This window comes from Myotis lucifugus, unplaced genomic scaffold (genome assembly GCF_000147115.1).
Source record: "Myotis lucifugus unplaced genomic scaffold, Myoluc2.0 scaffold_62, whole genome shotgun sequence".
In the NCBI taxonomy this organism is placed as follows: Eukaryota; Metazoa; Chordata; class Mammalia; order Chiroptera; family Vespertilionidae; genus Myotis; species Myotis lucifugus.
Window position 1 is genome coordinate 5,926,480 of NW_005871110.1, and position 26,430 is coordinate 5,952,909.

Consider the following 26,430-nt stretch of genomic DNA (forward strand, 5'->3'; position numbering starts at 1 on the left):
CATTCCTGCTAGGGGGGTGCCAGCGGGCTTCCCCTCCCGCCGTCGCCGGGCCCCGGGGCGCGGTGTGCAGCCGCCGGGCGGACAGCTCGCCGTCGGTTTTGAAATAAGTTTCTCTCGCCTCCCACCCTTTCGGGATGCGGCGCTTTCGTTAAACGGTGCAGCTCCCCCTCCTCCCCCCGCCCCCCAGCACTCAAACCTGCAACTTTTGCCCATCTTTTTGTACTTGTCTTTGCAAACGGATACCGGTGCAATTCGCGGCTTTTTTTGGGGGGGAAGGATCTTAGTCTTTACATTTGTCTTACATTTTTAAGAGCAAAGCTACATTCTAAGGCCATACCCTGCACATTGCCGAGAGCGCAGCTGTTCCCGAAGCCCGTCCCGTGGCGCAGCTGGTGGCGGGGGGCAGAGGGGAGCAGCGGCGCTTGCAGAGTCCTGGCCGCCACCAGTTTCTCCTCCGATGTTCGCGTTGTTTTCAGTTTAGTTCTCACCCTTGCCTGTGTGTAAATACAACCCCGGAACGCGAATTGACATTTTTTTCTGGCACACTAAACACGTCTGCTGTGTTGGTTGTCTGTGTCCCGTCTCCCTTGAAGTTGCGTGTTTCCGATCCGCGGAGTTTTCTGTCCCGGGTGGAGGTGCGTCTCCATCAGTGTCGGCGTCAGTGAATGGAGTCGGCGGGCTCACCGGGCTGTCTGTGAAGATGGCCTGTGCGTTAGGGACTGGATTAGGCAGAAGACCGCTCATTTCAGGCCACAGTGTAATAGGGGAAACGGACTGAGGCAAAGCCGTCTGTGTCTGTTTACAGAAGTTGCAAGTTGCCGTAGTTTCATTGGCACTTTTTTCGGTGAATTTGTAGTGGATAGATTTCACGAGCTCCATTGTTTGTAGTTGGTAAGTTCAGTCTAACTAGATGACTCCTTTTTGTGTTTGGATTTAGTAGACGACTTATATCTAGATTTTCGATGAACTGAGACTTTTAGATTGAGGTTAGAATCCCTTAAGGAGAAAATACTGTTCCTATGAACCAACTGAGCTACCCAGTCAGGCAAGATGACCCAGTAGGCATTCTTTTAAATGTTTTTATTGACTTTGTTAAGAGAGAGAGAGAGAGAAAGAGAGGAAGGGAGAGAAACATTGATGGGTTGCCAAACCCAAAACCTGGGTATATGCCCTGACTGGGAATTGAACGTGTTTTATTCAGTGAAAATCATTACATCATAACCATTACAGATCTTCATGCTATTTTATTTTTATTTTTGTTAATCCTCACCCTAGGATATTTTTCCCATTGATTTTTTCCCCCTAGAGAAAGAAGGAAGGCGGGGCCGGAGATACCTACATGAGCGAGACTCATCAATTGGCTGCCTCCAGCACAAAGCCCGAGGATCTGAACCTGCAACCCAGGCACATGCCTTTAACCGGGACTTGAACCCGCAACCTTTCTTTTGTGGGCCGAAGTTCTAAGCACTGAGACACAGGCCAGGGCCATTTTTTAAAAAATTGTTTTGAGAGCGAGGAAGGGTGGGGTGAGAGAAACATGGATTTGTTGTTCCACTTAGTTATGCATTCATTGGTTGATTGTTGTATGCTCCCTGACCCGGGATTGAACCCACAACCTTGGCATATCTAACCAACTGAGCTACCCGGCCAGGGCCCCGATCTTCATACATTTTAGATGCAGATTGTTCAGCAGACTTGAGTTGCTTTTGGTTTCTTTTGCAGATAACCTTCTGTTTGGTGATGAAATAATTACCAATGGTTTTCATTCCTGTGAAAGTGATGAGGATGATAGAGCCTCACATGCAAGCTCTAGTGACTGGACTCCAAGGCCACGGATAGGTATGGTTTCACAGCTTCAGAGAGTAAACATTGTCTTTTTCTTTGTATTTCTGTTTTATGCTAACTAAAAATATAATTATCTGCCTCCTTATAACCTGGTGATGAGGTTCCTTAGGTGCTTGCTAAGATTTATGTTTCTAGGGAAAGTCTAGTGCTTCTGTTTTTGTTTTTAAACAGCTCACGCCCATGGAAGTTGGCCTCTAGTATTTATTTATCAAACAACCAGGTCCTTCTCACACCTCAGGTCCTTGGGTCCTTTTCACGTTTTCTCTGTGTAATGCTCTTCCTTCCTATTTGTTCTTCCTTTTCTTTTAACATACCGCTTTTAAAAAAAAGATGTTTTATTGCTTTTAGAAAGAGAGAAATATCAATCTGCTTTCTCCTGCACGTCCCCCACTGGGGATTGAGCCTGCAGCTGGGGCATGTGCCCTGACTGGGAATCGAACTGTGACCTCCTGGTTCATAGGTCGACGCTCAACAACTGAGCCACACAGGCCGGGCTGAATCTTAACTTTTTTTTTTTTTTAAAATATATTTTATTGATTTTTTTACAGAGAGGAAGGGAGAGGGATAGAGAGTCAGAAACATCGATGAGAGAGAAACATCGATCAGCCGCCTCCTGCACACCTCCCACTGGGGATGTGTCCGCAACCAAGGTACATGCCCTTGACTAGAATCGAACCTGGGACCCTTGAGTCCGCAGACCGACGCTCTATCCACTGAGCCAAACCGGTCAGGGCTGAATCTTAACTTTTTTATTGTGTTTCTTATACTAGAATATAATCCCTATTGGGGACAGGGATTTTTTTTTAAACTGATTTGTATGCTGTTTTGTCAGTTCCTAGAAAAGTGTCTGGCACATAATTTGTGCTCAGTAAATCTTCAACTATGTTGATGAAATGGGAAAGTACAGGGGTGGGCAAAAGTAGCTTTATAGTTGTGATACAAGTAAATAATACAATAATTAATAATAACATAAGAATAAACTGTGTTTCAAGTACTCAAAACTGGAAACCTACTTTAGCAGTAGAGAACACTGTTAGGTATTTATACTAAAGTTATAACATGACCATCACGAAAATGATGTTTTTCTTGATGTGCCTTCATTCTTGACTATTTAAATTCAGTGATGATTAGTTCCTTAGTGTCCATATTATTACTGTCTTTTTGGTTTTCTCAAGCTAGAAAACTGACTTAAGAAATGTCAGTGTAAAAAAAAATCAGTGCTTGCCTGAGCGTCGGCCTGCGGACTAAAGGGTCCCAGGTTCGATTCCGGTCAAGGGCATGTACCTTGGTTGCGGGCACATCCCCAGTGGGGAGTGTGCAGGAGGCGGCTGATTGATGTTTCTCTCTCATCGATGTTTCTAACTCTCTATCCCTCTCCCTTCCTCTCTGTAAAAAATCAATAAAATATATTTTTAAAAAAATCAGTGCTTAAAACGTATCAGCATTATATGTATCATTTTCGGAGATTGGTTAAGATCAAATTGAATATTATTACTGAAAAAAATTGAAAAGGTAGTAGTTATGTATAGATTTCCTTAGAGAGGTATATAAATTTCCTTTTCATTTATGTCTTTTTTTAACATTATAATTTTAGAGAGAGAATGGAAGGTGGAGAGAGGGGGGAGAGAGAGAGAGAGAGAGAGAGAGAGAGAAACATCAGCTTGTTGTTCCACTTATTTATGCATTCATTGGTTAATTCTTGTATATGCCCTCACCGGGGATCGAATCTACCACCTTAGTGTGTTGGGGTGATGCTCTAACTAAACTGAGTTACCTTGCCAAGGCTTTGCCTTATGTCTTTAATGATAAATAGTATGGGCTTTTGGGATTGGTAGGATCTTTCCTATGTTGATTTGTAGAACCCTTTTGTATATACATGCTCCTGTTACTCATTATGGAGTATATTTCTGAATTTTAACCATCAAAATTTAACTCTGGTAATTAATTTGACTCTTAAAATATTTTGTATTTTATAATTCAAGGGGCAGACCCAACTCTTGATTTGATCTCCCTAATTTCATTGGGATATAGCATTCGTTCTGAGGATGCTGTGAAAATGAAATATTTTTATATTGCATTTTATTACTTTATTAAAAAAAACCTTAGATTGTTAATTCATTACTTCAGAAAATAAATGAGGTTTTAAATTAATTGGATGTGAATTTGATGTAATTCTTTGTCCTCTTAATATAGGTCCATATGCTTTTGTTCAGCAACATCTCATGATTGGCACAGATCCTCGAACAATTCTTAAAGATTTACTACCAGAAACAATTCCTCCGCCTGAATGGGATGATATGACACTGTGGCAGATTGTTATTAATATCCTTTCAGAACCACCAAAAAGGAAAAAAAGAAAAGATATTAATACAATAGAAGATGCTGTGAAATTACTGCAGGAATGCAAAAAAATAATAGTTCTAACTGGAGCTGGGGTATGTAACATGTTTAAAACATGAGTAAAAAAGGAGGAGGTGGTAAATGTTTTATGCCTTTCCAATTAAACGTTTTTCTGGTGTAGAAGAATTTATCCTTCCATGATAATGGGCAATTTTTTGTGTTTGGAAACTGCTAAAAATTGAGCATAGCAGCAGTTGCTGAATTGGTTGTTTTTAAAAGCCTCTCCAACAACCATAAAAAAGATTTGTTTCTGTTTATTAGTACAGTAGGTAAGTGGAATTAAGGCAAGATTTTTACCTACATTATACCACAACTCCTAAAGGAGATTAAGAGAATTCTGCTTACATTGAAGTGTGTCAGGGTGTGATGGAGAAATTGGGTTTTTGTTCCATCTTCATGGGGAAACCAGGAACCTAATTAATATTCACAAATAAAGAACTTAGTGTTAGGAAGGTAACAGATTCCTACCTCCCATCCATTTAAATTAAGGTGATGTGATTGAGGTGGCTTGACAGTTTTTGTTTGCCTCCCCTATAGGGTCACAGATAACTAGCTACATAAGGGTATTGTGTTTTCTGTGTTGAATACAGAATATGTTGGTTAGTGACCAGAGCAATGCTGGAGTAAAATTCAGTTCTGCTTTCTGCCATTTTGAGTTAACGGAGGGTGTCACTTAGTCCTTTTTTTTTTTTTTTTTTAATAAATACATTTTTATTGATTTCAGAGAGGAAGGGAAAGGGAGAGATAGAAACATCAATGATGAGAGAGAATCATTGATTGGCTGCCTCCTGCACACCCCCCACTGGGGATCAAGCCCACAACCCAGGCATGTGCCCTGACCTGGAATCAAACCATGACCTGGTTCATAGGTTGATGCTCAACCACTAAGTGAAGCGGTTGGGCCGCTTAATCTTAAATGATCAAGAATAGTAATGATTTGCTCCCTATATGATTTAGATAAGTTTGACTTAACTCTGAGGTCAAAGTGGAATCGACATTGGTAAAATTGTGAAACAAAAAGGTAACACTCAAATCTCTATTTGAAAGCATAGTGTCTAAATCTATTCTTAAGAATTGAAACATTGTAGCCCAGCCAGCCTGGTTCAGTGGTTGAACTGTGGACATATGAACCAGGAGATCATGGTTGATTCCAGGTCAGGGCACATGCCCAGGTTGCGGACTGGATCCCCAAGAGAGGGCATGCAGGATCAATGATTCTCTCTCATCATTAAAGTTTCTATTTCTCTCTCCCTCTCCCTTCCTCTCTGAAATCAATAAAAATAATTGAAACTTTGCACAACATAGTATTTTAAAGAAAATACAGAAATTCAGTTATTTTGTTGGACATTTTTTAATTGATTTTTAGAGAGGGTGGGTGGGAGGGGGGGAGACAGAGAAACACTGATTGGTTGCCTCCCGGGTGGAGCCTGCAACTGAGGTACTTGCTCTTGACTGGAATTGAACTGGGGACCGCAGGTTGATGTTCTATCCACTGAGCCAAACCAGCAAGGGCTAGAAATTCAGTATTCTTGAAGTAGTAGGTCCCTGACCAGATGAGAGATTTCTTTGGAAACACTTGACTGTAATAGAAGTTGCTCCCTGCTTTCTGGTTAGAATAATTTGAAATGATTTACTTCTCAAATTTCTATTGCTTTAATTTGTTGATTAAATGCTTTAAGATTCAAAATTTGCCTGACTTAAAATTCCTTACCCCATTATGAATGGGATGTGATGGATTTAGTAATACTTGTTTGGGGGGTGTTTTATTTCTATTTTAAATTGGAATAGGGTGGTATTTCTGTCCTCCAAAAGAAGTTTAAAACGAAAATATTTTTCAACTTCCTAGTTGTATAAGAGCAATTATAAACATAAAGGTAGAAGATTTAATTGTACAAATTATGCCACGTATTTTTCAGGTTTCTGTTTCTTGTGGAATACCTGACTTCAGGTCAAGAGATGGTATTTATGCTCGTCTTGCAGTAGACTTCCCAGACCTTCCAGATCCTCAAGCAATGTTTGATATTGAATATTTCAGAAAAGATCCAAGACCATTCTTCAAGTTTGCAAAGGTACTATGAATCCTTCTAGTTGTTTCATTGACCACCTCTCATCACAAAAGTATTCACATTAAGGCTTCTTAAGCTTAACATTCATTGTCTAGTAAATTGGGTACTAGTATTGCAGTGTGGAGTAACATCATTGAAATAGTCAATTTAGTAAGAATTCCTTTCCAGAAGGGATTGTTATTTACTTTTCTTCATTTTTGGATTGAGTTTCTTTTCAAAGAAGAGGCTATTTTCTATTTTCAAAATAGAGAGGCTATTTTCACATATCACTGCAATAATGGCCTTTACATTGTTCATGCTTATTTATTTTTAACATGCTGTTTTTTTTAAAAATATATTTTTGATTTCAGACAGGAAGGAAGAGGGAGAGAGAGATAGAAACATCAATGATGAGAGAGGATTTTTTTTTTAAATATATTTTATTGATTTCTTACAGAGAGGAAGGGAGAGGATAGAGAGCTAGAAACATCGATGAGAGAGAAACATCGATCAGCTGCCTCCTGCACATCTCCCACTGGGGATGTGTCCGCAACCAAGGTACATGCCCCTGACCGGAATCGAACCTGGGACCCTTCAGTCCGCAGGCCGACGCTCTATCCATTGAGCCAAACCAGTTTCGGCGATGAGAGAGGATTATTGATTGGCTGCCTCCTGCATGCCCCCAACAGGGGTTCGAGCCTGCAACCCAAGAATGTGCCCTTGACTGGGAATCAAACCCAGGACCCTTCAGTCTGCAGGCTGACGCTGTATCCACTGAGCCAAACCAGCTTAATATGTTTTTATTGATTTCAGAGAATAAGGGAGAAGGAGATAGAAATATCAATGATGAGAGACAATCATTGATCACTGCCTCCTTCCTACATGCCCATTATTAGGGATCGAGCCCACAACCCGGGCATGTGCCCTGACTGGAATTGAACCATGACCTTCCGGTTCCTAGGTTGATGCTCAACCACTGAGCCACACAACCAGGCAGATTTTTAATCTTTTTTTATGGATTATAAAGGTTTTAATACCTACTTTGGTATGCTTTGTATTAGCCAGGTCTTAACACATGTAATGTGCCTGAAAATTTGTGATTAGGGGTGGAGAAGATTCTAAGATTGCATTTTAATCTATAGTGCTCTATTCTGCTCTAGTCTAGAATTGCACAGTCCAGTTCAGAAGCCACTAGCCACATGAGGCTTTTGAGCACTTTAGTATATTGAAATGTTATGTAAGTGTGAAAGTCGATCAGATTTTAGAAACCTAGTATGGGGGAAAATTACATAAATAAATATTGATTACATGTGGAAATAATGATACTTTTGATACTGGGTTGTAAATTATGAAAATTCCATGATCTTAATGTAATTACTAAAAAATTTAAAATTACATACATGGCTCACATATTTCTATTGAGCAGCTCTACTCTAGAGTGCAAAGCTTGATAATATATCATGCCAGCAATTTTCAACTGGTGTGGTTCAGTAGTTAGAGAGTCAGCTTTATCCCTGCCTTCACCCCCCATCCCCTCCCAAGTTTGGGTCTCAAGTTTGATTCTCTGTCAAGGGCACATACCTGGGTGCAGATTCAATCCTGACCCATCCTGGCCATGCGGAAGGCAAACAAATCAATGAGTCTTTCAAATCTCTTCCCCCCTCTGCCTACCTCCCTACACACACACACACACACACACACACACACACACACTCTCTCCCTCTCTCTCTCTCTCTCTCTTTCTCTCTCTCTCTCTCTCTGGAAAAATATCGTCAGGTGAGGATTAATAACAAAACACAAAACAAAAAATACCTGACTATTTAGTCAGGAGCACTGACTCACTCTTTTCGCTTAGATTGTCAAATACAAAAATGACAATAGCCATCCAGTGTGAATGAATCACACGGATAACTATTTTATTTTGTCAGATCGGCAAAAATATGTATTTGATGTGCCACAGAATTTTAGTAATGAGTTTTATGTGTGCCATGAAATGAAAAAGATTGCTAATTGCTGCATTATACCAAGCTCAAGATATTTTAATCAGAAAACTATTATTTTCTTTTCCTCCACAGTTTAGTTTTATAGGAAGAAATTGTAAAATTGCTATTGCTAAGCTTCAGTATTTTGAAAGGGTCTTTTGTGTTAGTGACTATTTTTAGTGAATCTAGAAGTTGGAACCTACATTTTAATTAAAGGGGTAATCTCAGTACTTTCAAACCATATTGTCTATTTACATAACTATAGGAAAAGCTCTGCTAATTTAAAATAAATGGAGTTTAAATTGGTTGACTTGTTCTTAAAGAAATAGTCTTTTGTTTCATTCAAGTGTGGTTATAAATAAGAATTAGAGTAAAATGTGGAAGTTATATTTAAGTTTCTTGAATATGACTTAATTGCTAAAACTGAAAACTGAATTTGAGAAATTTTCAGGCTAAGAGAATTTTTAATTTAAGAACTGACACCTGGTTTACATTGAATTACATAAAGTTAGTTTCTTTACATTATTCTCTTTTCTTAATTACAAGATTATGAATTAGTGAAGACTTACTGTTTCACTGGTGCTAGTAGTACTAATGCATGACTTTGCAGACCAATGAAATGTCACTTAGTTATAGGTTTCTTGAATTGAACCTAAGATACTAGCATTATATAACAGTTCTAGTTAGCAGAAATGAACACTTATAGAAGGCCAGCAGGTAACTAGAAATTACTTGATCTTATTTCTCATTATTAAAGCTTGATTCACTAATCCATTTATGTAATGCTTGTAAGACTTGCTGTAATTCTGTGTTCTGAAAGGAAAGAAAACATATTGCCCAAACTAACTTGTTAGTTCCGACCCCCCCTCCCCCATCACTTTAGTATGTGCTAAATTGCTTAGTAAAGTAGTAACTGGACACTTGGAAAAATGTGATAACTGAGAATAGAAATAGCAAGGTGAGAAAGATTGTAACCCTAGTTGTCTAATATACAAACTGGGTATTCATTGGTAGCTTAACTAGCTTTGACATGTAAAAATTGATAGAAACAATTCAGAATTACAATGATAAACACAAAAGTATAAGAAATTAAAAAAGTGTGCTTAATAGAAATCTAGACAGTACATAAGAGAAAATAACAATGTGTTACAGTGTTTTTAACCACTGTGTTTAGGTTATATACCATCTGGGAGAAGAAAGGGTTGGAGGGGTGGTATTTTTTCACTTTAATATAAAAGTTTTAAGATTTTATGCATTTTTTTATTGTTAATAAAATGAAAAAAATTAAGTTCATTTATAAAGTATTGTTCCTATAAACTTAATTTTGCTTGATTATTTTTTGTGAGCTTTCATTTAAGTTTTGTTAAAAGCTAAATAATTAACCTTTATAACTACTATTCATATAGAACTGTTGCACTTTAATTTTTCCATTATGAACTGCCTAAAAGAAAGCTTCTAGTTGCTGAAGCAGCACTTAAAATAGTAATAGGTAGAAGAGGCTGAGTTAATATTGGGTCTAAAAATAAATAATTGGGGAAAAGGTTAAGGAGAAATAAGAACAAGGAACAAAGCATAGTATCCAAAAATGGAGGAAGGAGAGGGTATGCAAATATTGTTATATTTTACTAGGTTCATGAACTATGTCACTAAAACACTAATAACCTAAATTTTTCTACCAGTTGCTATAAGTAAGCAGAAAGTTTGTTAAATGGTTTATGGTTTTTGCTAGTTGTGAGAGAAAATGAATGTAATATGAAGTTATGTTATTATTGGTGAATTTTTGGAAGAATTTCCTTAATGCATCTAGCCATTGATTGTATATAATTATTGAGAAGAAACTTAGATTTCATTTAGACTGGAAATTCCAAGTAATGGAGAGGTGTGTTTAAAGAAGTTACTGGCCCATTAAAGCAGATTCTCAATCCATTGACATTTTGGAGTGGGTAATTCTTTGCTGTGAGGAGATGCTCTGTGAATTATAGGGTATTTAGCAGCATCCCTCTTCCCACTAAATACTATTAACATCCCCCACTCCCAGTGTTGACATTCAGAAATGTCTCCATACATTGCCAAGTGTTCCCTGCAAAATCTTCCCCGTTTGAGCACCATTGTGATAGTGTGCCTAGCTGTGTTACCACTTTGAAATTCACACAAGAACAATTAAGGCCAACATAAAGCTACATAGCCATGTCCTGAACCATTATTGTCTTGTATCAGAGCTCTCAGGAGTCTAGAATAATTGACTGATGCTGATAAAATTGAGTAGGTTAGTCAGTAAAGGTGAAACTGAACATGGATAAAATAAGTTTTTTTTAGGACTGTCCAGAGTGTATTTGCTAACCTGTATAGAATTCAGTGAATGCTTTTTCTTTTCTTTTTTTAAGTAGAATTTTTTTAAAAAAAATATATTTTATTGATTTTTTACAGAGAGGAAGGGAGAGGGATAGAGAGTTAGAAACATCGATGAGAGAGAAACATCGATCAGCTGCCTTTCTGCACACCCCCAACTGGGGATGTGCCCGCAACCAAGGTACATGCCCTTGACCGGAATCGAACCTGGGACCTTTCAGATCGCAGGCTGATGCTCTATCCACTGAGCCAAACCGGTTAGGGCTCAGTGAATGTTTTTTCCATTAAAATGATTAAAACTCAAGAAGAAGTAGAGGATGGAAATGTGAAAATGTGAACTGAACTTGACTTAATTCCAAAAAAATGTATCTTTATATTTATTCAATAAATTCTCACTTTATTGATAATGTTCTAACATACCAGATTATGTAGTTATAAGAGTTAAAGACTCTTAAAACCAGTTCATTACCTAAAAATCAAAAAATGCATGCATGCATGCATGCAAAAAAAAAAAATAGCCTCAGTCCCATTTATCTGAAAACAATATATTAATACTTACGTGTATATGGATTACAGATGTATAAATATAGGCATAAAGTATTATAGCTAGGTATATATTACATTTTTATTATAAAAATGGGCTCTTTTTCCTACTGATTTGTATTTGTAGTAGTTCCTACTTAATAAGTTTTTTGTGTCAGACACTTGAATACTTTATAGTCGTCATAATGTTCATCAAGTAATGTAATGAACTAATCCTGCAAGTGTACGTTTGAATGTTCTCTACTTTCTGTTATCACAAGTAGGGTTGCTTTGATTATCCTTTTTGGTGTGTTTCCAGTGTTGTTAGGATAAACTCCTAAAAAGGAAATTGCCAAGGCTCCTGATACATTTTGCTGTATTGCTGTCTGTGAAGGTTGAATAAAATACATTCCTGTCAGAAGAAGTGCATGAGAAGGCTGATTTAACATGCCCCTGCCCACTCCCTCAAATTCTCTGCAGTACATTATTGGCATTAAAATACTTTTTTAAATAAAGTGTGTGTGTGTGTGTGTGTGTGGTGAATACGATTTACAAAGAAATCCAAACAGTACAGTATGTAAACATTAGTTGGCCTCCCTTTAGTTTCCCTATCTTGAATCTCTTTCTTCAAAGGTTACTGTATTTTCTTGGGCCTTCCAGGAGAAAAAGAAATGAGTAAGAGTGTGTGTGTGTGTGTGTGTGTGTGTGTGTATGGGAGGAGTATTATTTTAAGTTTCTAGTAATCCTTTGAAAATGATTCCTAACAATTATACCCCCTTTTCTCTAACCTTGCTTCCGCGCCCCCCCCCCCCCCAATACACATAACTCTTAGAAATAGTTTCATAATGGCACTTAACAGAAATAACTTATTTTTAAGAAAAGGCCTGTAGAGTATTTTATAGTTGTACCACAATATATTTAATCAATCTTCTATTAATGTACATCTCAAGTTTTTCAGGAAGTTAAAACTATTAGTTGAATAGAAAAAAATGGGCATTTTTTCTCATCAGTGTTCTGTTTTAGTTTATTAGTGTGAATTACTGCTTTCTACAACTGGCCATGTGTATATCCTTGAATCATTTGATTGTTCTTAGGCATTTTTTTTCCAGTGGGATGTTTTCCTTTTACTGATTTGTGGGAACATTATGTATTCTTGAAGAATGTTTTTATGTTATGAGGTGATTGGAATTCCAGCCTTCAGTAATCCCATGAAGATGTGCAAAATGAAGTGTACTTACTAGATTGATCTTAGATTTAGACTAGTTAGCAGTACCTAACAGAATTGATGCTTAGCCTAAAAAAAGAGTATGAAACGAGGTACAGGGATCAAACATTGAAAAGGTATTATTAGACATGTAATACTTTCAACAACAATTTAAATTAAAAAAAAAGAAAAGTTATTATTGCATAGTGGTTAAGAGCCACACTTTGGTATCAGAACTGGGTTTGAATGATAGCTCTGCTACTTACTGGTTCTTGTGACTTTTGACAAGTGACTTCTGTGCTTTGGTTTTTTTCATCTGCAAAATGGGGATATATACCCTACAGTATGGTCAACAAATCTTTTCTTTATAGGATCAGGTAGTAAATGTCTGCTTTGTGGACACCATAGGAGCTTTATTAAATGTTCTTTGTTTTTCTGTACAACCTTTTAAAATGTAAAAACTCAGTCCTCAGCCTAGTTTATAGCATTATAATAAATTGCTCCTGTTATGTCTAGTACATACTAAAACTTCATTAAATGGTAACTAATAGCTCGACTAACTGAAATTCTCTTGTGTTAGGTTAGTACAGGAATTGGCAAACTATAGCCTCAGTCCAAATGTAGCCCATTGTCTGTTTCTATGGAGCCCTTGAGCTAAGAGTTTTTAAATGGGAGGGGGAAAATGAATAGTTTTTCATGGCATATGAACATGAAAATTCTAATGTTGGTGACTGTAAATAAAGTTTTATTGCAATACAACTATGCTCATTCATTTGCATATTGTCTAAGGTGCTTTTGCACTATATTGGAAGATTGAGTGGTTGCAACAGAGACCATATGGAAACCTTAAATATTTACTAATTGTTGTCCTTGTTTGGAAAAAGTTTGCTGAACCTTGAGTTCCTCAGGGAACCAGATTTTTAGAAAAGGCAGTTGAATTTGTCAGATGACTAATAATTTGTAAGTGCTGATTAGGTAAGATATTGAGTAGTCTATCAAGTGTGGTTTTGTGGAATGAATGAAACAAGCGATTATGAAGATTTTTCTAACCAGGACCGATGTGTGTGTTTTGTTGTTTTTTGTGTGTGGTGTGTTTTTTTTTCCAGCAAGAGATTTTAGGTTCTAGTTTATTACCAACTCTACTTAACTGTCTCCCTCTGCTCTGTAGGAGGAGGTGGATATTAGCAAATAGTGCATCTCAAATTTTGATGAGTCCTTTTATTTTTGAGGGTTTGCAGTTAACATCCCTGCCTTTGACTGGGGTCTCACTCATATTGCTAGAAATTTTTAGATGAAATCAAGTAGAGATCATTTTTGGAGGAGAGCCATTATTTCTGCATGAAACCTCAATATGGCAGGTAGTTCTAAGCTTTAATTTGGACCCTATTGGTTGCCTTTGGACAATTACTGAAGTGTTTGCATATTTCTAAACACAGGTTTATGGAAGCAACAGGTCTTTTTAAAAAAGTGCTTTGAGCCTTTGGTCCCAGCTCTGCTTTCTCTCATTTGTGAGGATCCCTATGGCACTAACAGATTGGCCCAGTCCACATGATCGGTTCCTTGATAGGACTTGAGGATGTTCAGACATGGTCCACTACATATTTGAAAGAAAATAGACAAAGTTAGTTTCAAATCTTAGCACATAAAATTTAATCTTATAAAAAAGAGCTTCATAAATGATTCCCAACTATAGAAATTGATTTTTAACTTTAAGGGCTAAACTACCTTGAACTGTTATGGTTAGAACATGAAGGGAAATTGGAGTGTAGAGCTGAAGCTAGTGTCTGCATATCTTTGTGCTTCTTACCCTACCCTTTAAAAGAGGGGGTGGAAGATAAGGCACATAAAAGTTCATTTCAGGAGTCTTGGAGTCTTGGCACTCTTACTCCCTGACCCTGCTCTGGAGGTCATTTGTTCTTATTTTGTTTGGCATGCTGTTATCACTTTTCTTCCTACTTTAGATGTTATTTTATTTGTTGCCTAGCATATTCTAATATTTGTTAAAACACTCTAACAGCTATTTACAGAGGGAGCTTTAATAAAATACAATTATGTTTAAGCCTCTACATGTAAATATGAATGTACTAGAACAAAGCATCTTGTAGCTAAAACAGTGGTTAGTATAGCACAACCCACTGGTCTAGAACACAGTGTTGCTTTAAATTTTTTATAAACATTAGCTTTATTAAGCTCTTCACTTGTTACTTCTTTCAATATGTGCATTGTCTATTTTGTAAATTGCAAAGTTTTCCATGAAATTCATGACAAAAATTTGAATGTGAGGAAAATTTTTGGATTTTTGTATACCATTTTCAACAGCATATGGACCTGTATGTGACAGTTATAAAGAGATTTTACTTATTAATTTTACCCGAAAGATATACCTATAGATAGTTTTTTAAAAAAAAATTGAAATATTAAATAGGTTAAAAGTAGTCATCTATAATCTTATTCAACATTTTTGTATAATATCGGAAGTGAAAGTTCCCCATCTGTTTATAGCTTGTTTGAATCCTTCCTGACTTGATGTTTTTATGAACATATCTATATGCATGTGCATATTATTTCCATTTTTGCTTAATAACAAAACAATAAAAACAAAACACACCAGTGACTAACTTGCTTTTTTCATGTATGTCATGAACCATCTTCCAGGTCAGTGCATCTAAACCTCCTATTAATTTTAATGGCTGCATACTCCACTATTATGGATGGTACCACATATCTACAACCGGTCCCCTATTGATGGACATATGGTTGTGTCTAGTTTTTTGCTACCATTGTAATAGGTTAGAGGCTGTAATGAATGGTAAGGAAGTAGAAGGTAGCACTACTACTTTAATGAAGAAACTTCCTTTGCCATAGTCACTTACTAAATGAAATATAAACACTGTCAAAAGTTGAGAGGACCAAAATTGATAATTTTTCTCTGATCTTTTTGCCATGTGTATATCTGAATTCTTTGTTTTTAAAGAAGAAACAGCATTGAAGCATTATTTGGGGGGAAAAACACACACACAAAATCCAGCAACTCAGCATTCATGAGCAACTCTATACTATACCAGTATGTGCCTGTGCAGTGGAAGGAAAACAATTTTGGTAAGGAATTAAAACTTTAGCTTTAAACTTCCAACAGGTTTATATTTATAATGAATGATGAATAAGAAAATTTTAATATTCTTATGTTTTTAAAAAAGAAGTCACCATACCTTTGATATCTTTAATTTCAATTTAAACTATTCCCCCTTTTGCTTTAAAACAACAACTGAATTTGCAGCCAACAAAAGTTAGATATGTTCTAAGGTGTGTATTTCTTCTGACGTTTATTAAAATATCTGTTAACATTTATTAGAGATGTTTATGGGTCATCTTTATCCTTTTCAAGGGGCCAAGTTCACTAATTGCTGAGTTTTATACATATAACAGCAACAATCCTTTTGTAGGTGTGTGTTGTACCCATCTAGATGCTTTGAGATGCTCATGTAGTTTTTAAATTACTTATACATGGGGCATTAACATTGGTAGTTTTTTTGTTATTAAATCTAAATATGTGATATCTGTTATACTTATTTCTTAAATGTAATGTTTTTTCTGCCTTTTGCCTTATATAGGAAATATATCCTGGACAATTCCAGCCATCTCTCTGTCACAAATTCATAGCATTGTCGGATAAGGAAGGAAAACTACTTCGCAACTATACTCAGAACATAGATACACTGGAACAGGTTGCAGGAATCCAAAGGATAATTCAGTGTCATGGTTAGTAAACTTCAGAATTGCTTTCTGTTATTTAGTTTTGTTAATCCTAGGAAAAGTTAGGATTAGAAAGTAGGCTGCCATCCAGGAATGGAGATAGAGCTTTATTATTTACTCATGCTCTCTGACCAGTTGTAGAAAAAATAAGAAAAGTGGAATGCAAAAAACCCATGAAACTGGAAGGATTGGCCTTGACACACAAAACATGAGAAATCAATGTGCTTTTGGATTTCAGAAGATGTAGCAGTTGCATTCCATTACATTCTTTTAAGTAACCTTTTTAAAATTACAAACGTAATATAGCTAAGTATGAAAAGACATATTTAGATTATGAAACCAAAGGAACTTGGTAGTTCTGATGAACAGTATTTAGAAATTTCCATCTAGTATAACAAGTATGAACAGAACATTATGTATCTGAATTGTTTTTAAAACAACTATTAGGCTAAAGTAATACTGTACAGTTGTAATCTTCCAACTCTAGCGTTTTAGCCCTGGAAGAGTTGGTTTATTGTATTGAAAAGAGTAGCTTTAGGGGAGTCATCATTGTATCAACATCTCAGCAATTGAGGATTGGATTCTCTCCTTACTTATTATATAAGTATTTTAATTACTCATACCCTAGATTCTCCCATGGAATTTTTTAAAATTTTAACATATTAACCTTTGTAGTAAGCTTAATAAATGGAAACATTTCATTAATAAAACATGCATGTTGTATTTTTTAGGTTCATTTGCAACAGCGTCTTGCCTGATTTGTAAATACAAAGTTGACTGTGAAGCTGTACGAGGAGATATTTTTAATCAGGTAATTTATCACCCATATTTTAGGAATTGTGCATGTTTCTGATCTTTTTTAAAAATTAATTTTATTGATTTCACAGAGAAATGGAGAGAGATAGAAACATCAATGATGAGAATATCATTGATAGGCTGCCTCCTACATGCCCCCTACCAGGGTTGGAGCCCACAACCCGGGCATATTACCTGACACTCAACCATTGAGATACACTGGCCTAATCTGTTTCTTCTTTTGCCTCCCAAACTGTTTTTGTTTTTTCCCCCTGAAAGTATTTGTGTGGTACAAAAAGATCTAGGAAGAGAGTATTACCATTGGGAATTCTGGTGAAATACACCAAATGAACCATTCAGTACCTTAAGTTGAAAACATTGGTCTATGATGTCTAAAGTGATGAAATTGGCTCCTTAATATCAAAGACTAAAATAAAAATCCAGATCATAAGTGAGGTGTTGCTATATTAGTTTTTCTTCTTACTCTCCCTTTGTAGTGCCTGTCAGACTCAGAATTTTAAATTAAGGTGGTAATTCTTTAAACATTAAAAAATTTATTGTAAAAGGTATTTCATATATGCTCACTGCCAAAATACTACAAGAAAATATGGCAAAGAATAAAAACCATCCAGAAATAAATTCTATTCATTTACCTGCATATATAAGCATATATACCTAGGAGGATAGTATATTAAAATGGAATCATTGTATCTTTTTTGTTTTTATTTTTTAAATGATATTCAAATATATTTTTATTGATTCTAGAGAGGAAGGGAGAGGGAGAGACAGAAACATCAACGATGAGAGAGCATCATTGATTGGCTGCCTCCTGCACGCCCCCCACTGGGGATCGAGCCCACAACCCAAGCACGTGCCCTTGACCGGACTCGAACCCGGGATCCTTCATTCACAGGCCAACGCTCTATCCACTGAGCTAAACCAGCTATGGCTGTATCTTTTTTACTTACTGATTTTGAGAGAGAGAGAAAAATCGATTTGTGTTCCACTTATTTATGCATTCATTGGTTCATTCTTGTATGTGCCCTAACTGGGGATTGAACTTGTAACCTAGGCTTATGAGGGCGACTCTTTAACCAACTCAGCTACATGGCCAGGGCAGAATCATTGTATCCTACAAACTTACTCTTGTTTATTTTATTTTGTTTTTATTGATTTCAGAGAAGGGAGAGGAAGAGATAGTTAGAAACATTAATGATGAGAGAGCATCGATTGGCGGCCTTCTGCACGCCCCATACCGGGGATCGAGCCTGCAACCCAGGCATATGCCCTGACTAGGAATCAAACTGTGACCTTCTGATTCATAGGTCGACGCTCAATCACCTATGAAATACGCTGGTCGGACGAAACTTATTCTTTTTAAAAGGATTAAATCTGTGTGTGTGGGTTGTGTATATGTGTGTACATACATATATACACATGCTGGTTTTTTCTTTTACTGTACAATAAACCCTTGAATATCAAATGTAGGTTTGTACAGATGTATAATAGTATACACAGATAATAGCAACATTGTATTTCAGTTTGTTAAATTGTGACAATTGACATTGATGTTTAGGTTGTACCCAATTTCCTTATTTATCCACAACTTTTCTGTTTTCTTTGTTGATTTTGAAATGAATTCTTGGCAACTGTGGAAATATTGACTGTTTCTAAGTTGGCCTTTCCCTTCTCTTCCCCACCTCAACCAAAAATCTGAAACATGCAGGTGGTTCCTCGATGTCCTAGGTGCCCAGCTGATGAACCACTTGCTATTATGAAACCAGAGATTGTCTTTTTTGGTGAAAATTTACCAGAACAATTTCATAGAGCCATGAAGTATGACAAAGATGAAGTTGATCTCCTCATTGTTATTGGGTCTTCCCTGAAAGTAAGACCAGTAGCACTAATTCCAAGTAAGTTGGTGATGATTTTTAGAGAATATTTCCTTATATATTGCCATGGGTTATGAGTCTGTACAGTACAATCTACTCCAGTGATCTTATTCTGTTTCTGGTTAAAGAGTGATGAAGAACCAAACTTTATTTTTTAGGTGACATTCTGTTCATGTTAATCTGACTTGTGAGCAGGGGAGATGAGATGGATGTAAAAACAGAAATAATGTCAGGTTCTAATGTACATAAAAAATTTAGACAAAGGGAAACAGTTCAAATTAAATTAAAATTTTTAGCTTGATAGAAGTATAACATGTAAGATAGAATTTGGGAAGTCTAAAGAATTGGCTTGTTTTTGTATGAATAATAATCATGCCTTGTCATAATCATATGTGGATTTACTTTATCCATAAGGGTATTTTGTGTAAATGCTCAAATACAATTGAAGTCCCTATTATTGTCAGGGACACATGCTCTCATACTACCTTTTTCTCCCTCTGGTGAAGAAGCAAGGGAGAGGGGGAAGATAAAGGGATACTAACTCAGTAGCATCAGGTATGCCCTAAAAAATGAAGGAAGGAGAAGAGAGAATATCAAACCCTTAATCAGAGAATTAAATTAGATCCCTATAACCAGCAATCAAATAGGCAGCCAGAGTAAATAGTTGGAAGAAACAAGGATTTAAACTCTAATTCTATATCTTTTTCCTACCCTATATGTAGTTGCTTTTAGCAGTATGATTGTCTTCCCTACATAACTGAGAAATCCTATTGTTAGAATATAGGACAATTTGTAATTAAATAAAACACGAAAATTTAATGTATAAATAAGCGCCTTTATTTTTGAGTTTTTTTTCCTCCTTAAAGGCAAGGCAGAGACTTTTAAAAAATTGACTTGAGAGAAACACTGATTGGTTGTTCCACTTATTTATGCATTCATTGGTTGATTTTTAAAAAAATATGTTTTTATTGATTTCAGAGAGGAAGGGAGAGGGAGAGAGAAACATTAATGTTGAGAGAGAATCATTGATTGACTGCCCCCTCATGCCCCACACCGGGGATCCAGCCCACAACCTGGGCATGTGCCCTGACCAGGAATCAAACGGTGACCTCCTAGTTCATAAGTCGAGCTCAACCACTGAGCCACACCAACTGGACCGTTGGTTAATTATTGTATGTGCCCTGATCCGGGAATCAGGCCCGCAATCTTGGCATATTGGGATGATGCTCTAACCAACTGAGCTATCTGGCCCGTGCTAGGCAGAAACATTCTTAAAAGCCTGCTGGGGGGCAGTATAATAGTGCATTGGTAGATAGGCAGTAAAGGTGCATTTAAAAAATGTAAGATACAGGTATATAATAGTGGAGAATTGTATGAATTTTCACACTTTTTAAAATTTAATTTTCAGTTATATTTGAAATACAATAATATGAGTTGCTTTAGCATGGTTCTGGTGCCAGTGGGTGTATCAGTTGTGGAGCTGAGTGGGTTGGGGCTCTGGTCTGAAGCTGTCCACCAGGTGTGTTGGGTCTGGAGCTTCTTGGAAGGGACTCCCGTGCAGGTCGAGGTTAGCTGGGGCTTGTGCTGGTCTTGGGGCAGCTTGGTAGATCTACAGAGTGATCATGGTTGGTTGCTACTTGTGCTGGGCGTGGAGGTGCTTGGGAGAGGCATTGCTGTGAACCGAGGCTGGCTGCCAGTTGTGCCAGACTTGGGACCCTTTGGTGGCACTATGATGAGACGAGTGCACCTGCCATTTGTCAGGCTTGTGGTAGCTTAGTTAGAGCTGTGTTACAAACACTGGCCTCCACCACTTAGCCAGGTGTGCAGCCGCCGAATGGGAGTTAGAACGCAAGCTGAGCTTGGGCGCACTTGTGCTGGGCTTGGGGCTGCTTGGCAGGAGCGTCAGTGCATGCCAAGGCCAGCTGCTGCACTGTGTGAGGTTTGCAGACCTTTGAGAGTTTGTAGCACCAGCAGAGGCCAGCCAACACTGTGAGGTTTCTGAGTTTGGGGGAAAGTCTGAGGTGCCAGCGAAGGCAAGCTGTTTGTGTGGAGGAGCAAGTAGGAGAGGCTCTGGCCAGGCAAGGGAGCTGGGTGGGGCTGCGTCTCAGGGAATCACCCGGGCCAGGTGAACAGTGTTAAGTTCAAGGAAAGCACAGATTTGGCACCTGCCTGCACTGGGCTGGTGGTAGGTGAGTTCAACAGTGGAACAATGGTGTCTAGGAGTATTTCCATCTCCAGAGAAAGTTGACCCCCATCCCTGTCCCTCTATCTCTTGCCCTGTCCCTGGCATTTTTAATTAATTTTATTTTTTGATTTCAGAATGGAAGTGAGTGGGAGAGATAGAAACATTAGTGATGAGAATCATTGATCGGCTGCCTTGTGCACGCCCCCCACACTGGGGATTGAGCCTGCAACCTGGGCATGTGCCCTTGACCAGAATCGAACCGGGGACTTTTCAGTCCACAGGCTTATGCTCTCTCCACTGAGCCAAACCGGCTAGGACTGTCCCTGGCATTTTTCAAGCCGGTACCTGTGCTGGAGCTCAGAGCACGAGTCTTTTAAGGCAGCCTTTGCCAACTGGTGGTCCACGGACTGATGGTCCGTGAGGTCCAAAAGGTTGGTGGAGACCACTGCTTTAAGGGCAGTACCTTTGTCTCAAAGCTTTTGTGATTCTCAAAAGATCCCTGCCGGTTTTCACAGACAGGTATTAATGGGGACTCCTCTTCTGACACTGGTGCCATGGGCTGTGGAGCCTGATCTGGGGCTGGGATCCCTGGCTTCTCAAAGGCGACCTCAGCAGCGAAGATATCCCTCCTGGGCTTAGGATCTTCCTGTTCTGTCTGCCCCTCCTGTCAGTCTGTGTCGCTTCTTTATATCCTTAGCTATAGGAATTCTGTTAAGCTAGTCTTAACAGGTGGTTTTCAGTAATTTAGTTGTGATTTTGATGTGATTATGGGAAGAGGCAAGCTCATCTTGACCAGAAGTCCTCACACTTTTTATATTAGGAGCTATTTCAATAAAAAGAATGATCACTTGCTATGTGCCAAGACCTCTTCTATGCACTTGAAATATATTAACTCATTTAATCCTCACTGCAACTTTGTAGAAAATTACTGTTATTTCCATTAGATAGACAAGGAAATTGAGGTACAGAGTAAAAAAAATCCAAAAAGATTGCTAAGAGGTAACCAGGTGACAGAAGCAGAACCTGAAATTTTATGAAAGATGTTTAATTACTCATCTGTTTCCTTGATAGCTTGATGAAATGACAATGGCTTGGTTAAGTGGCCAGTTATTTTTTGGTATTGGGAGAATGTTATATTTTTGCAATAGTGCATTTGTTGTGGCTTTATTAGCTTAATTATCTCCCTTTTTCTAAATTGTATTTTTCGCCCTATTTTTAGGTTCCATACCCCATGAAGTGCCTCAGATATTGATTAATAGGGAACCTTTGCCTCATCTGCATTTTGACGTGGAGCTTCTTGGAGACTGTGATGTCATAATTAATGAATTGTGTCATAGGTTAGGTGGTGAATATGCCAAACTTTGCTGCAACCCTATAAAGCTTTCAGAAATTACTGAAAAACCTCCACGAACACAAAAAGAGCTGGCTCATTTGTCAGAGTTGCCACCCACACCTCTTAATATTTCAGAAGGCTCCAGTTCACCAGAAAGAACTTCACCACCAGATTCTTCGGTGACTGCCACACTTTTAGACCATGCAACGAAGAGTAATATTGATGATCCAGATGTGTCTGAATCAAAAGATTGTATGGAAGAAAAATCACAGGCAGTCCAGACTTCTACTAGGAGCATTGAAAGTGTTACTGAACAGTTGGAGAGTCCGGATTTGAAGAACATTAGCTCTAATACTGGGGAGAAAAATGAAAGAACTTCAGTAGCTGAAACAGTGAGAAAGTACTGGCCAGCCAAGATTGCAAAGGAGCAGATTAGTAAACGGCTTGATGGTAAGAAACTATTTTTGGAAGATATAATTAAACAAATATTTGCAAGAAATGAGCAACTTTAGCAGGTTTGTTGATAGGGTAGCTAAATGTAACATTGCAAAGTTGAGTAGTCAAGCTAGAGAAAGATAAACATTGGTATCTTACATAATATGGGGAAGAAAGTGTGTTTGAAGTATGCTTAGTACCTTGTGTTACTCTAGGTGTCGGGTGAATTTCCCGCCAAAATATAAGATGGCGCGTTAAAATGCCTATATCTTTTGAAGTATGGGTTCGATTGAAATGAAATATTTGGTAATACGCAGTTACAATCGGCCCGAGTTTACACGTTTCCCGCACTCCACCGCAAATCTATATGAACCGAGTTTAAGACGGCTCCCGCGGAGTACGCGCAATTCACGCGAGCCGACTTAACTCGTTTCCCGCAACCCAAGTGTTAACTTGAGAAGAAAATTGGGAAATATTGAGTGCTCTGCCATGTCAGGTGAGAGATTTCGTTGGTAGAAATGACAGATTCAGTGCTTACTGTGGGTTAGCTGCTTCACACACAGTATCTGACTTCAATCTGATGTAGGAACTATTATTACATCTCTGTTACAGGTGGGAAAAGAGGTTAAATACCCCATGCAAGGTAACAACTAGGATTTTGAAGAACCAAGATTGTATTCCAGGCATATCCCCAGAGCCTGCCCTTTAATCACTATGCTGTGTTGTGTCAGATCTAGAAAGCATCTGATTCTTCCCCACTAATTACTAGGGGCATAGTGCACGAATTCGTGCATCTTGAAAGGAACTGGGGGCCCTTGAGGCTGTGGTGGGCACAGGGGTGGGTCCCAGCCCATCTTCTGCACCCTGCTCGGTTCCTCCCGCCGCGACCCCTGGTCCCATTGGCCAGCCCCACTCCCACACTCGGACAGCGCCGGCATGAGCGGGGCCAGCGCCAGTAGCGGCTCTGGCACTGGCAGTAGGTATGAGCACAGGGCGGGGCTGCAGTGTGCAGGAGCAAAGAATTTTCAGTAACCACCAGAGGCTCGCCACAATGACAGTGACCAGCACCCCACCTTGGTCTGGCGCCCCCACTTACCTGCTCCGCCATCCCGCTGCGGCCAACACCCGCCATGTTCTGCACTCCTGCTGCCAAAACCTGCCATGTTCTGCGCGGGCTCCCTGGTGGTCAGCACATGTCATAGCAACCAGTTTGGTTCCGCCATTCGGTCTATTTGCATATTAGGGTTTTATATAGATAGAAGATAAGGAATAGCATCTCCCCTTTTGCCACATAGAAAACCTGCCTCTAGTTTTTTCATAATTTACTTCATAGGGTTGTTAAAATTATTTTTTTCCCAGATGAAGAAATTGAGGCAGAGAGATAACTGCCCAAATTTACAAAGCTCTGGTGAGTAGCAGAACTAAGTTTTGTACCCAGTACTAGCTTGTTTTTGAAAATCACCAGAGTAATAATAGTTTCTATTATTGATACTCAGGTAAAAGGCAGAGCTGGAACCTACACTTATTCCAGACAGCCCAATCAGACTGAAATAACTTATTTCTCTTTTATTTCTCTATTTCAGGTAATCAATACCTGTTTTTACCACCAAGTCGTTACATTTTCCATGGTGCTGAAGTATATTCAGACTCTGAAGATGATGTCTTACCCTCTAGTTCTTGTGGCAGTAATAGTGATAGTGGAACCTGCCAGAGTCCAAGTTTAGAAGAACCCCTGGAGGATGAAAGTGAGATTGAAGAATTTTACAATGGTTTAGAAGATGATCCTGATATTAATGAGAGAGCTGGAGGAACTGAATTTGGAGCTGATGAAGGTGATCAAGAGGCAGTCAGTGAAGCTATATCTATGAAACAGGAAGCAACAGACATTAATTATCCATCAAACAAATCATAATGTAGTAATTTTCCAGGTACAGGAATTGTTCCACCAGCATTAGGAACCTTTAGCATGTCAAAATGAATGTTTACTTGTGAACACGATAGAACAAAGGAAACCAGAAAGATCTAATATTTATAGACTGGTAAAATAGATTTTTTTCCATAGATTTTTAACTTCCTTATTTCTGTACTTGTACACTTAACACTAATTTTTTTTTTTTTTTAAAGAAAGGTACTAAGTATCTTTAACCTGCTCTTGGTCAAGACTTTTAAAGGTTCATTTGTATGATACATCCATATGTATATATAATTTTTGTTTATACATTTTTGCCTAGTGAGTTTCAACATTTTAAAGTTTTCAAAAAGCCATTGGAATGTTAAGTTAATGTAAAGGGAACAGCTTACCTAGACCAAAGAATGGTATTTTCATTTTTATTTACTATTTCTTTATAACATTGAATAGTTTGAAATCCTCAAATCTCTGTTCTGCTAAACTTTTGATTCTTTATTAGCACAATTACCTATTTTTAAACACTGGCATTTTCCAAAACTTGTGGCAGCTAACTTTTTAAAAATCTCATAACATGCAATGTGAGTAGAAGGAAGTCAACAATATATGGGAGAGCACTCAGTTTTCTTTGCTTTTTAAAGTAAGACTTGGTGCTAAAAGTTTCAGGAATGTTGTATTGTTCAAATGAAGATGGCTTTTGTACTTCTGTGGACATGTAGAAATGTCTATATTGGCTTATAAAACTAATCTGTAAAACAAATAAATGCTTTGGAAATGTTTCAATTGCTGTAGAAACAATAGTGCCTGCCTGGGCCCCCTTAGTGTTGAGAGTATTTCCCATTGTTGTTTCAATACCTATCACTGTGGTAGAGCTTACATTGATTCTTTTCCACAAGTATTAAACTGCCAAGATGTGAATATGCAAAAGTCTTTATGATCTGTAGTAATGATAACTTTGGGGAGAGTGTAATATTATGAACTGCTGCTTTTCCACACATGAGGAGAGTGACAGGTTCCCTGATTATGGTTCCAAAGTAATAAGATATTAATTATATATAACTCAGCCAGTAAATACATGTCTCCTGTTGGGAGTATTTGGTGTAATAAACACCAAATTGCTAGCCTAGTACTATGGAGATGAACATGATGTAACTTGTAATAGAATAGTCAGTGAATGAAATTAATTCCTATTGTGTCTTTATTTAAAAGCTTAGCCTGCCTTAAAACTAGAGATCAACTTTCTCAGCTGCAGAAGCTTCTAGCCTTTCAAAAAGTTCATACTTTATAAAGTTGCACACTAAACAATTTTCCAGACTTTTCCCAACATTACTCCCAAATTATAAAGTATTCCTATGTTGCTTTGGTATTTATTACAATTTTTAAAAAGGGTTTGAAATACAGCTGTTCTTTAAGCATAAAATACCCAGCTAGGACCATTACTGCTAGAGAAAAAATTTTATTGAATGGCCACTTCCCTACCTAAAAGGTGTCTCAATCTATTTTATTTGGCTACACTAAAGAATGCAGTATATTTAGTTTTTCATTTGCATGATGTATTTGTGCTATAGATGATATTTTAAATTGAAAATTTTGTTTTAAATTATTTTTACAGTGAAGACTGTTTTCAGCTCTTTTTATATTGTACATAGTCTTTTATGTAATCTACTGGCATATGTTTTGTAGACTGTTTAATGACTGGATATCTTCCAACTTTTGAAATACAAAACCAGTGTTTTATACTTGTACACTGTTTTAAAGTCTATTAAAATTGTCATTTGACCTTT

General features: G+C 37.7%; 2 protein-coding genes across 3 annotated transcripts in view; one reads left to right on the forward strand and one right to left on the reverse strand.

The window, feature by feature from the left end:
• DNAJC12 (DnaJ heat shock protein family (Hsp40) member C12) overlaps positions 1-780 on the reverse strand; it is a 62,984-nt gene extending 62,204 nt beyond the window's left edge. Inside the window, exon 1 of the mRNA XM_023754623.1 lies at positions 338-780. The gene's annotated coding sequence lies outside the window, so the exon portion shown is untranslated. The remainder of the gene's footprint in view (positions 1-337) is intronic.
• A 5,381-nt stretch (positions 781-6,161) lies between these two features.
• SIRT1 (sirtuin 1) lies at positions 6,162-26,430 on the forward strand. Of its 2 annotated transcripts, none has more exons than XM_006089726.2 (7): positions 6,162-6,314; positions 15,322-15,446; positions 15,959-16,106; positions 16,832-16,911; positions 18,622-18,808; positions 22,192-22,755; positions 24,324-26,430. In XM_006089726.2, the coding sequence occupies exons 2-7, from the start codon at positions 15,414-15,416 to the stop codon at positions 24,650-24,652; spliced, it is 1,341 nt and encodes a 446-aa protein (XP_006089788.1). In that variant the 5' UTR covers positions 6,162-6,314; positions 15,322-15,413; the 3' UTR covers positions 24,653-26,430. The 2 variants fall into 2 exon arrangements, with proteins under 2 accessions (XP_006089788.1, XP_006089789.1); XM_006089727.3 differs by having other exon boundaries at positions 6,183-6,314; positions 15,325-15,446; positions 24,324-25,429.